This window comes from Mustela nigripes, chromosome 18 (assembly GCF_022355385.1).
Source record: "Mustela nigripes isolate SB6536 chromosome 18, MUSNIG.SB6536, whole genome shotgun sequence".
Classification (NCBI taxonomy): domain Eukaryota; kingdom Metazoa; phylum Chordata; class Mammalia; order Carnivora; family Mustelidae; genus Mustela; species Mustela nigripes.
This window is the reverse complement of record NC_081574.1, coordinates 35,219,491-35,232,655: the sequence shown is the minus strand read 5'-3', so window position 1 is coordinate 35,232,655 and position 13,165 is coordinate 35,219,491. Positions and strand designations below refer to the sequence as shown.

At 31.3% G+C, this 13,165-nt stretch overlaps 1 protein-coding gene across 1 annotated transcript in view; it reads right to left on the bottom strand.

Moving 5' to 3' along the window:
- The window catches only part of ADAM2 (ADAM metallopeptidase domain 2), a 170,542-nt gene that overhangs the window by 32,729 nt on the left and 124,648 nt on the right, over nucleotides 1–13,165 (bottom strand). The window contains exon 14 of the mRNA XM_059384218.1: nucleotides 5,048–5,153. Within this exon, the coding sequence (XP_059240201.1) occupies nucleotides 5,048–5,153 (106 nt within the window). The remainder of the gene's footprint in view (nucleotides 1–5,047; nucleotides 5,154–13,165) is intronic.

Below are 13,165 nucleotides of genomic sequence, written 5' to 3'. Positions count from 1 at the left end.
GGCATGTCCACTCTCAACACAGTTATTTGATGTAGTACTGGAAGCCCAGCCACAGCAATCAGAGCATAGAAGAAGGAGAAGAAGAAAAGAAATGAAAGAGCAAGCGAGAGAGAGAAACAAAGAAAAGGCATCTAAATCAGCAAGGAAGAAATAAAACTTTAACTATTTGCGGATGACATGATGATGTATAGAAAAGACCAGAGACTCCAAAAAACTGATAGTTCCAATACACAAATTCAGTAAAATCACATGATACAAAATCAAGGTACAGAAATCTGTCACATTTCTATTTTTTTTTTAGATTTTATTTATTTATTCTACAGAGAGAGATCACAAGTAGATAGAGAGGCAGGCAGAGAGAGAGAGGGAAGCAAGCTCCCTGCTGAGCAGACAGCCCGATGTGGGACTCGATCCTAGGACCCTGAGATCATGACCTGAGCTGAAGGCAGCAGCTTAACCCCACTGAGCCACCCAGGCACCCCCACATTTCTATACAAAAATAATGAAGCAGCAGAAAAAGAAATTAAGAAATTAAGGAATCAATCCCATATAAATTGCACCAAAAACAACAGGAATAAACCTAATAATAATAAACCTAGGAATAATCTTAAACAAAGAGGTAAAAGGTCTGTACTCTAAAACTATAATATAAACACTGATGAAAGAAATTAAAGATGACACAAAGAAAGTTATTCCATGCTCATGGATTGGAAGAACAAATATTGTTAAAATGTCCATATTACCCAAAGCAATCTACACATTCAATGCAATCTCTATCAAAATACCATCAGCATTTTTCACAGAACTAGAACAAACAATCCTAAAATCTGTATGGAATCACAAAAGACCCCAAATAGCCTAAGCAAACTTGAAAGAGAAAAGCAGGATGCATCACAATCCTGGACTTCAAATTATATTATGAAGCTGTAGTAATCAAAACAGTACGGTACTGGCACAAAAATACATACATAAATTAATAAAACAGAATAGAAACCCAGAAATGAACCCACGACTACATGGTCAATTAATCTTCAACAAAGCAGGAAGGAATATCCAATGGGAAAAAGACAGTTTTGTTAAGGAATGGTGTTGGGGAAAACTGGACAGCAACATGCAGATAAATGAAAGTGGACCATTTTCTTACATGATACACAAAAATACAAAGTGGTTGAAAAACCTAAATGTGAGACAGGAATATAAAAATCCTGAGAAGAAAATAGGTGGTAACCTCTTTGACACTGACTATAGCAACCTCTAACTACATATGTCTCCTGAGCAAGGGGAACAAAATCAAAACAATACAAAACAAAAACAAAAACAAAAAACAAACTATGGAGGCTTCTGCCTAGTGAAGGAAACCATCAACAAAACTAAAAGGCAACCTGCAGAATGGGAAAAAATATTTGCATATATCCATAAAGGGTTAGTATCCAAAATATATAAAGGACTGATATAACTCAACACTCAAAAAACAAATAAACCAGTTAAGAAATGGACAGAAGACACGAATAAACATTTTTCCAAAGAGGACATATAGATGGCTAACAAACATGTGAAAAGATGCTTCACATCACTGATCATCAAGGAAATACAGTGAGATGTCACCTCATATCTGTCAGAATGGCTAAAGTCAATTACCCAAGAAATAATGGGTTATGGTGAGGATATGTAGAAAGGGGAACCTCTTGCACTGTTGGTGGGAATGCAGACTGGTACAAGCCTCCGGAAAACAGTGTAGAAGTTCCTCAAAAAGTTAAGTTATGATCCAGCAACTGCACTATTTCGTATTTACCCTAAGGATACAAAAAATACTGATTTGAAGGCATGCTTGCACCCCTATGTTGTCAACAGCATTACCTACAGTAGCCAAACCATGGAAATGGTATAAGATCCACTGACTAATGAATGGGTAAAGAATAAGTGATATCTGTATATAATGGAAAATATTACTAAGCCATAAGAAAGAATGAAATCTTGTCATTTGCAATAATGTGGATCAAGCTAGAGTATTGGGCTAGGTGAAAGAAGTCAATCAGCAAAAGACAAAGACCATATGATTTAACGTATATATGCAAATTAAGAAGCAAAGCATATGAGTATAGGGGAAAGGAGAGAGAGAGAGAGAAACCAAGAAACAGACTCTTAATTATAGAAGAAAGTGATGGTTACCAGAGGAGAGGTGGGTGGAGGGAGATGGGTTAAATACGTGATGGGGATTAAGGAGTGCTCTTGTGATGAGCATCAGGTGTTGTATATATGGTTGAATCACTAAACTGTATACCGAAAACTAATATACTGTATGTTTACTAGAATTTAAATAAAAACTTAAAAAATTAAGATTTTAAGAGCTTAAGTTAGATTAACAAAAGTAGATGAATTATATCTTGTAGAGTTATCACTATGTTTTTTAAGGTATATGCAGTATTTTAATGAAATCTCACATTCTTCTCTGGTGGACAATGTGAACATCTATTTATAGTAGATGTTATACCATAAAATTTTTATTTGGCTTATGAATAGTTTTGGAGGTCTCAAATGCCACACACCCACTGATATATCAGAGGATTCAACAAATTGTCCTGCACCAAAAGTGGGAAGGGAGACAAAGACCAAAAAAATATATACAACATGTTCTAAAAATAACATCCTAATCAGCAAAATCTTAGCAATGATGAAAATAGAGATATCTTAGAGCAATTTCCTATGGCCTGAACTTTTCTGCTTTGGGGCAAAAAAGGAAAATGGAAAAGAGAAAACAGCTTTTGACATTCAGGTGTAAGTATTAACAGCAAGACATGAGAGCTGTTAGAGACTGACTTGCACTTATAGCTAGATCATCATGAGTAACTGTTGAATATAAGCAATTTTGGGAATATTAACTTTAAGCCACGTCACTCTGTGACCATAAAGGATCAAGAAAAAGACAAATCTGTTCCATAAGTTCTGTCTTGAATATGGAGAGACAAGCTATAAATGTTGCCCAAACAACAAAACTACCAAACATCCCTCTTAGCTAACTAATATGAGTGACTGTTACTCATTATCAGTTACAACTTTAACTTCTCTCCAGTCTTGCTTATTCATATATAAGATTATAAGTACTTTGTGGTGTTTAATCAAAAATAAAATTATTTCTTTGAGTTCATGTTTTAAATACAGAGATACATGAACATATAAGTAATTGTGTGATACATGTATGTGCATATATTACATGTATGTTCTAGCTCTGTTGACGAAGAAGGCTTAGAGGTAATGAAAGACAGAGGAAATAAGCACACTGGTGTCCAAATATTTATTTTTTAAATATTCTTCTCTACTCAAAGGTATATGAGCTACTTGGATAAATAGCTGAATCCAGAATAGGGGTAAAACAGGAGCTTAGAACACTTTGTGCTAGAAAAATGTGGAAGTTCTTGAAGAATCATATACACTTTTGAAAATGAGAACACTGTGGCCAAATAAGAGACTCTCAGTAGCCAAATTGATACATTTGAAAAAGAATTGACATAAGTAATAATAATAATGTATTCTATGCTATTGAATAAAATAACAATTGCTGAGTCTGAACTGACATAAATAAATACATAAACAAATAAATAAATATAGTGAAGGGAATACTTCCTACAGTACATTTCTAATTTAAAGGCAGAGTCAATAATGGAGTTAGAAATCAGCAATGGATTTTAAACCTAGTGAGTCTAAGTTTGAAAGGGAACAGAGTATGTCCATGGTCTCAATATAATTTAACCTAAAATATCTAAGATTGAGAAAAAATGTCATGTACCCTTTAAAAATTGCACCAAGACATACATCACTTCAGTAGTAAGAATGCCAAAATGCTTAATTTGAGTTTAATTATGAAAAATATCCATCAAAACCAAATTGAGGGAAATCTTTAAAACAATTACTCCATAGCATTAAAAAAAAAAAAAGAACCATGGAAAAGAAAAAAATTAAAACAACAAAAAAAATTCTAGATTAAAGCTTAAAAATACATTATGACTAAATGCAAATATATGACTGGATTAGTTCCTGAAAAAGGCAAAATAAGTCTAAATATTTTACTGAGACAATGAAAGAAGTTTTAATACGAACCATGTTTTATAGCTACAATATAGTTATGTAAGAAAATATCTTTATTCTCAGGAAAGACACATGATTTATTTAGAGGTAAAGGAGGATAGTTTTCAATATTCTTTCAAATGGTTTAGGAAAATCATTTTGATGACATAAGAGGAAAGTTGGAAAAAACAGAAGGATAAATAAAACAAATGGAGAAAATGTAAACAATTGGTAAACCTGGATAAAAATATATGGGGAATCTGTACTATTCATGCAAACTGGAAGTGTTTTACAGAACTTTTACTATCAAACCAATTTTGAAATCATATCAAAATAAAATATTATAAAAACAGTAACATTCTAGATCTAATATATATATATTAATTATAAGATTTAATAATTAACTCTCCTACAGTGCATACTGGGTGTCAGTCCCACTCTAAATATTTTCAATAGAGTATCTAAATTCCATACTGGCATTAGCCCAATGGTGTTAGTGGAATTAATATTCATATTTTACATATCAGAAAAATGATGCACATTATCACACAAGAAGGTAAGCAGTGGGATTAGTATTTGAAACAAAGATGTATGGCTATAGAGCACATGTTTTAAACCTAGTGCTTTACTTACTGGATAGTAAAAATTCATGCATTTCCATTTAATCACTGTAAGAATGCTCATCTTTTGTAAAATTAAAGTGACAGTATGCAAAATAAGAATTTTAAGTTTTAATTGGTTACGTCCACTTAACCAATGTTTTCAGTGCACCAATATAAATCAAACACGAAGTGGGAAGGTATAAGGGATAAGTGACTATATGGGAAGGAGCAGTACAAATATTCTACATTAAAGACATTTATGATTTATCGTCTCACTTTTTGATCAAGTAATATTCTGACTACCCATATGCTTAATTATCTTGTGCTATTTTCTAATTTAAAGCAATAAATAGAATTTCTCAGTTAAATTTCTTAAAGCTTACTGAGTTTTACACTGTATGTATCCTGAAGGAGTTGAACCACAGTTCCCAGATATATCAGCCTTAGAATTAAGATGAGTATAACACTCTTCAGGAGCAAATTCTGACTCTGAAAAAAAAAAGAGTGTGGTTAGCCATATTAAGCTTATATTAATTTAAATTAATTTATTAGTATATTTGAAATTCTGAAATTGTTCACAATTTATTATAGAAAATATGACCTTAATATGTTGAAAACAAAATTAGATTTAAGATTACACAAAATCATTTCAATTAAATATTTAAAAATTGAAAGCAAGTTGCCTCGTTAGTACAGTAGGTAACTCATCAGTCTCATAAATTGAAAGCACTCTTGTCTACTATCCAAAAAGATATCTTAAATTTAACCATGGTGTGCAGTTTATTTTGCTCATTTTTAGTAAGTCTAGATATCTATAAATGTATAAGAAACTAAAAATTGATCTAAAAATTGATTTATTGATCAAGAACCTATTTTGCATAAATGCCTTTTCAAGTCAAACTATGAAATTAATATCTTATTTTTTCATCATATTTTCCTCAGACCAAAAAATCTTGGGGAGTCATAATTTTTATATTCACTATCCAATCCACGTACATGATTTGTTCAATTCTCAGAAGAACTAACCTACTTAAAGAGCAGTTTATTTCTTATAACTTCCATTAGTTCTATTGTAGTTGAAAGATTATCCCAAAAATCTCTGATAGAAAGATTTAACCACTGCATTGTGGTGCTGAAGAAAAACAGCACACCTAAGAGGATCACAATAGATACATCAGGATCTCAGCTGAAACTCCTACAGTCTCTTGAACTGAAAATAAGCGCTTCATTTTATCCCGGAGGTCATTTGCAAACCTAGTTATGTGTGAGAAGTCATAATTATATGTTTAGCTAATGAACCAGGCCATTGATGGTAGACATAAAAATAAGCCAAAGTTGAAAGATCTTTATAGCTATAGTAATAAAATTGAAGATCCAAGGAGTCTCAACATATAGTTTATTATCCCCTCAAAGTTTTCTTTCTGCTTCCAAACATGTGAAGAACAGGAGATTAAGCCATAAGAGATTCTTAACTATAGGAAACAAACTGAGGCTTCCTGGAGGGGAGATCAATGGGGGAATGGGGTAAGTGGGTGATGGGGACTAAGGAGGGCACTTGATAAAATGAGCACTGGGTGTTACATGCAACTGATGAATCACTAAACTCTACCTCTGAGACTGCTAATACACTATATGTTAATTAATTGATTTTAAATAAAAATGTTAAAAAAATAACAAAATAAAATATAAGGAGATGACTTCCATAAAGCAGTGTGGATTTTTCTGCCATTTCTGAGTTGTGGTTGTGTATCTGCTAAGGGAAAGAGTCTCAGGAAATGTAACAACTCTCAGTTGAAAACCCGGAAGAGTTATGCCATAGAAACAACAGTGAACTAGACAGACTGAACTTTATTTAAACTCTAACCAAAGCATAATACATATCAGTTTCTGATATAATTAAAGTGATTACACTCTCATTTCATACACTTAACAGAAGAAAAAGATGGATAATAATAGTATCCATGCAAAAAGCATTTTAGAATGAAAGCAGGCATTCAAAAAGGCAAAAATTGAAAAAAATGAAAAAAGTTAACTAGAAATGTGTCTTTATCATTCAAGAAAAAAATAAGATAAAGATATCTACCTACATTAAAATAGTGGAGAAAGAGAACAATGATACATATATATGAAAATTAATTACAAAGATATAAATATGCAAGACAAGTATCAAAAATAAATATATTGAATTAATTTCATGGAGAGATAATTAAATACAAATTAAAATTTTAAGAAAATCTATATAATAATATAGTATTTACACCAGAGTTCCAAGAAACTCACAAAACATTAAGAAGAATTAAGCACATACATCCAAACATAGTATGAAGATTGGTTAAAAAAAAAAAAAAAAACCCACAGGGAAAATCCTGATGGTTCAGAAAAAAGAGACACAATTTGACAGATTTTCTTTAGAAAATTTGGAAACCAGATGACAACAGAGGAACATCTTTAAAATGCTAATGGAGATAAGGTTTCTAATTCAAGATGGCAGCGTAGGAAGATTCTGAACTCAACCTCTTCCATGGGCACACCAGATCTTCAGCTCCACATGGAAAAATTTCATCTCAAAAACACTAAAAACTAATTGAGCAACTCGTACACACTGGGCAAAGGAGAAAAAACCCTCTTAGAATTTGGTAGAAGAGGCTGAGGCACAGATGTCACCCCTGACATAGTGATCCACAATCACTAAGAAATATAAAACCCAGAGCAATAACACAAAGAAAGCTGGAGTGCCTATACCAACATCACCAAAATGCACTAAACAACAACAACAAAAAATTACTAAAGACAATCAAAAAATTTTTACAATGATAAGAGAATCAATCTGTGAAGAAAATATTAGTTTAAACATTTCCCCTAAGAAAAAAGCTCCAAAATCTACAAAATAAAAACTGGCAGAAGGAATAAACAAAAATAAAGCCAGATTTCTGTCAACTTTCAGTAATGGACAGAACAAATAGATCAGTAAGGAAATAAAAAATTAGAACACTAAAAATGAACTAGACCTAACATAATCTGTAAAACATTCTATCCAACAATAGCAAGATACATATTCTTCTCCATGCATATGTGAGACCAAGGCAGTTAAAGAAATTGAAAAGGACTGAAATCATATGAATTATGTTCTCTGAATATCATGGAATTCAGTTAAAAATCAATAATAAAAGTGCATTAGGGAATGTACAAACATGACAATTTATTTAAAAACACACTCCTAAATAACCATAGCACCAAAGAAACAAATCTCATGGGAAATTAGAAAATATTTCAAAATGAATAGGAATAAAAACATGACATACAAAAATTTATGAGAAACATTGAAAGCAGCATTTAGAAATTGATATTGGTAGATGTTGAAAATAGGAAAGAATATTTCAAATTTATAACCTAGAATTCCATCTTAAGATACTAAACAAAGAATTCTAAACAGAAGGAAAGAAATAATAGGAATTATAGCAGAAAACAATAACATAAAAAACAAATGACAGAAAATCAATGAAACCAAAATTTTGTTCTTTGAGAAAATCAACAAAGCTGATGAATTTGAATTATTAATCAGGAAATCTCCTGCAATGAAAAGGCTGAGTGCAGATGACTTCATTGGTAAATACTGCAAAATTTTCAGACAACTGATACATTACAGATTCTTTCCCAAAATATGAATAATGAATTACATCATTCACTATGACTTATCAAAACAACTCAAGCCATTTCAAAAAAGAAAAAAAATTAAAACAGTATCTCTCACAAATATAGACATAAAAACTTCAAAAAATCTATGGAATTTAAGAAACAAAACAAGTGAACATGGTGGGCGTGGGGGAAGAGAGGAAAGCAAAGAAGCAGACTCTTAACTATAGAAAACAAACTGATGGCTCCCAGAGGGGATGTGGGGAGGTGGACAGGTTAAATAGGCGATGGGGATTAGGGAGCACATTTGTGATGACCACTGGTTATTGCATGGAAATGTTGAGTCACTATGTTGTGCACCTGAAACTAATATATTATACTGTGTGTTAACTGAAATTTAAATAAAAATGTTTTTTAAAAACCCAAAGATTAATGCCCTTTATGGAGAGTGACTTAAAAACCTCAACAAAATGCTAGTAAACTGGATTTTAAAGCATATTAAAAGCCTTATACTTCAGGGTGCCTGGGTGGCTCAGTCAGTTAAGCATCTGTCTTTGACTCAGGTCATGATACTAGTGTCCTGGGACCGAGCCCTATGTCAGAGAGCCTGCTTCTCCCTCACCCTCTGCCAACTCCCCCTGTTTGTGCTCTCTCTATATAATAAATAAAATCTTTTAAATTTTTTTTAGAAAATAAAAAACAAAAGCATTATACTTCATTTACCAAGTGAGATATTTTCCTGTAATACAAGGATGATTCAATATACCAAAAAAAGTCAATGTTATACACCAAAATAGCAGGATAAGTGGGCTGGGGGGCAGGAAACACAGGATCATGCCAATTGATGCAAAAAAAAAAAAAAAATTCAATACATTTTAATGATAAAAAACACTTCAACTAGAAGTAGAAAGAAATATAATATTCAATATAATAAAGACCATCTATGAAAAACACAACACAACACTCAATGGTGAAAAATTGAAACCCTTTCCTCCAACAAGGAGCAACACAAGGATGTAAGATTTTGTTACTTATTTAATGTAGTAGAAGTCCTAGTCTAGAGCAAGAGCAAATAAAAGAAATAACAAACACATAAATTGGAAAAGAAAAAGTAAAATTATCTCTCTTCACAGTTCCCATGATTTCATATAGATAGAAAACCCTAAGGATTTTACACATATACACATAGACACACACAACTAATAAATTCAGCAAAGTTTCAGGATAAAAAATTAACACATGAAAATCATTTGTATTTTTATACATCAGCAATGGAAAGTCTCAAAAGGAAATTAAGTAAAATATTTGATTTATCAATGTATCAAAAGAAAAAATACTTACAAATAAAATTAACTAGAAAAGAATTGTAAAATGAAACCCACAAGATGTTGCCAAAGAAAATTAAAGGAAACACACCAACAAGTGGAAGGTTATCCCATGTTTATGGCTTGGAAGATAAACTATTTAAGATGGCAATATCACCCAAACTGACCTACTGTTCCAAAGCAAACCTTATCAAAATACCAACATGTCTCTGCAGAAATAGAAAAGTCCATCTTAAAATCTGTATGGAATCTCAAGTGCCTCAAATACAAAAAACAATCTTGAAAATGGATAACAAACTTAGAGGTTTTATACTTCCTGATTTCAAACCTTACCACAAAAGCTACAGTATTCAAAACAATGTGTATTTGCATATTAACACAAAGACAGATATTTATACACTAATAGAGACCCCAGAAGTAAATCCTTCCATATATGCTAATAATTTTTGAGATAGGCACCCAAACCATTCAATTGGAAAAGACAGTCTTTTCAACAATTGGTGTTAAGAAAGCTGTATATACACATGCAAAAGAATGAAGTGAAATGCTTACCTACATGATATTCTAAAATTAACAAAAATGGATTAGATATAAATGTAAGAGCTACAATTATTCTTTAAAAATGATGGAGATTAAGGAGATTAGATAAGCACTGGGTGTTATATGTAAGTGTCGAATCACTAAATTGTACACCTGAAACTAATATTTCACTGTACGTTAAGTAACTGGAATTTAAATAAACACTGTAAAATATTTTTTGTATGTATAGTTGACACACAATGTTAAATTACTTGCAGTTATACAACATAATTATTCAACTTCTCTAGGCATAATACTAAAAACTGTACAATACTTAGAAGAAAATATAGAGGAAATGTTTTTTGACATTGGATTTGGCGATTATTTCTTGGATATGATGCCAAAAGCCCAGGCAAGAAAACAAAATATAGATCAAAATTTTAAAAAGATTTTTACATGAAAATCGACAGTGAAGCCAACTTTAATAAATATAGAGTTTCAGTTTGGAAAATTGAAAAATTTCTGGGGATGGATGATGGTAATGTTTGTAAAGTAACATGAATACATTAATGACACTGAACTGCACACTTAAAAATAGTAAAAGTGCTTTTATGTTATTTAGTTTTGTCACAATGAAAAAAACATTCAAGTATAAACCAACAATCCATATATGTAATATGCCAGGACCAAGTGGTATTTTTTTCCAGAAATGCAAGGCCGGAAATTAAGCAGTGTAATGTACTGTAATAAACTAGAAGATGGAAAAAAAATGATCATTTCAATAAACACAGAAAAGAACAGGAAAACCTAACATTTATTTATTGATTAAAAAAAGAAAAAACTTAGTGATTAACAGAAGTGGAACTTCCTTAACCTAATAAAGAGGATTATGAAAAACTGTAGTTAACATCATCCTTAATAATGAAAACTCAATGCTCAATCTGTAAGATAGGGAACAAGTCAGAATATATACGATGAGTACTTCTACTCAGTATTGTATTGCAAGTACTAATCAGGAAAAATATCCAAGAAGAAAAATCAGAAGGCATATAGATTGTAAATTAAGAAATTAAAATATATCCATTTCCTACAACATTTTCTGATATATAGAAGTTCTAGGAATCTGCTAAAAATACTAAAACTACAAAGATCTTTAGCAATGTTGCAGGATAAAGGTTCAATATTCAAAATCAATTGATATCTATATACTAGTAATAAACAATGAAATTTTTAAAAATCCTATTTATAATAGCATCAAAAGAATATCAAGAAATATATTTAACAGAAGAAGTATAGAGCTTGTATACTGATAATTATAAAACTATAAAACATTTAATTGCAATTAACTAAATAAGATATAAATATTGTAAAGACATTTTATGTTTATGGATTGGAAACCTTAATATAGTTGATGTAACATTATACCTCAAATTGACGTACAAATTCAACACAAAATTACTATCAAAATTCCACAGCAGACTTTTTTTTGCAGAAATTGAGAGTTGATTTCAAAATTCAAGAAATGTGGGAGATCTAAGATATCCAAGACAATCTTAAAAAGAAAAAAAAGTTGGAGTGCTCACATCCTTGATTTCTAAACTACAAACCTAAAGTAATCAAGACAGTGTGCAACTGACATAAGCATATACATGTGTAGATCAATAGAGTGGACTTTGCCCAGAAATAAACCCTTATATTTTCAATCAAGGTATTTTTCAGCAGAGATGCCAAGTCAATTAAATGGGGGAATAATCATCTTTTCAACAGTGATGCTGAAACAATTGGATATCTGCATGCTAAAGAATTAGGTAGGAACCATTTTTCATACCATATAGAAGTTAGCAAAATGGATTCTAGACCCAAATTTAAGAGGAAAACATATAAAAACCCCAGAGGAAAAAGAGGGGTGAGGGAGTAAGTCAGGATCTTGGATTAATCAATGCTTTCTTGCTTGTAACACCAAAATCACAAGCAGACACACACAAAAAAATAGATAATTTGAACCCCACCGGAATTAAAACTTTGCATTTCAAAGGTGGCTATCAGGAAAATGATGACATAATATATACAACAAAATACAAGATTTGCAAAACATGAATTTAACAATAAACTGAATACAGATTATATAAAGAACTATTACAACTCAATAATAAAAAAAAACTAATTAAAATAAATGGCTAAAGGATATAAATAGATATTTCTCCAAACAAGATACAAATGGTCAATAAGTACATGAAAAAAATGTTCATCACTAGTCTTCAGGTAAATTCAAATCAATACCACAAGATACCACTTCACACATGGATATCAATTCAACTAAACTTAAGCATGAGTTAACATATTAATCTGGTTCTTAAATTCATTAATCTGTTCTTAAGGAAAGTCATGTCAACATGTATGAAGAAGATACAAAAGCTAAGATGGCTTATTTTTGAGATATTAAAATAATTATAAAGGGAGATAAATTAAAATAGCATAAGATTGGCAAGATAGAGAAAAATTGACCAAGGGCATGAGAAATATTGACAGTTTGGGGTTTAAAAACAACCAACCAATCAACCAAACAGACAATTTTTAGTAGATACCTGCATGGCTGTGCATTCGAGTATTAAATTGGTTAGTAAAGGTAATTGATCATCAATAGGCAGTAGTATTAAACTGGATATATGTCAAACAACACACACACAATTACATATATGCTCTCCTTCCCTCCCTTAGCCTCAGGCAACAATTAATTTACTTTCTGTCTTTATATATTTGCCTATTCTGTAAGTTAAATATAGTTGGAATCAGAATCTGTGGTCTTTTGTGACCTGCTCTCTTAGCTTGGTGTAGGTTTTCGATATATATTCATATTTGGTAAATATCATCACCTCATTTTTATTAACTAAGTAAAATTCTGCATTTTGTTCACTCATTCATCAGTTGATGGACATTTGGGTTGTTTCTACATTTTGGCTATTATGAATAATGGTATGATGAGCATTTGTACTTAAGGTTTTGTGGGGACATGTTTTCAGTTCT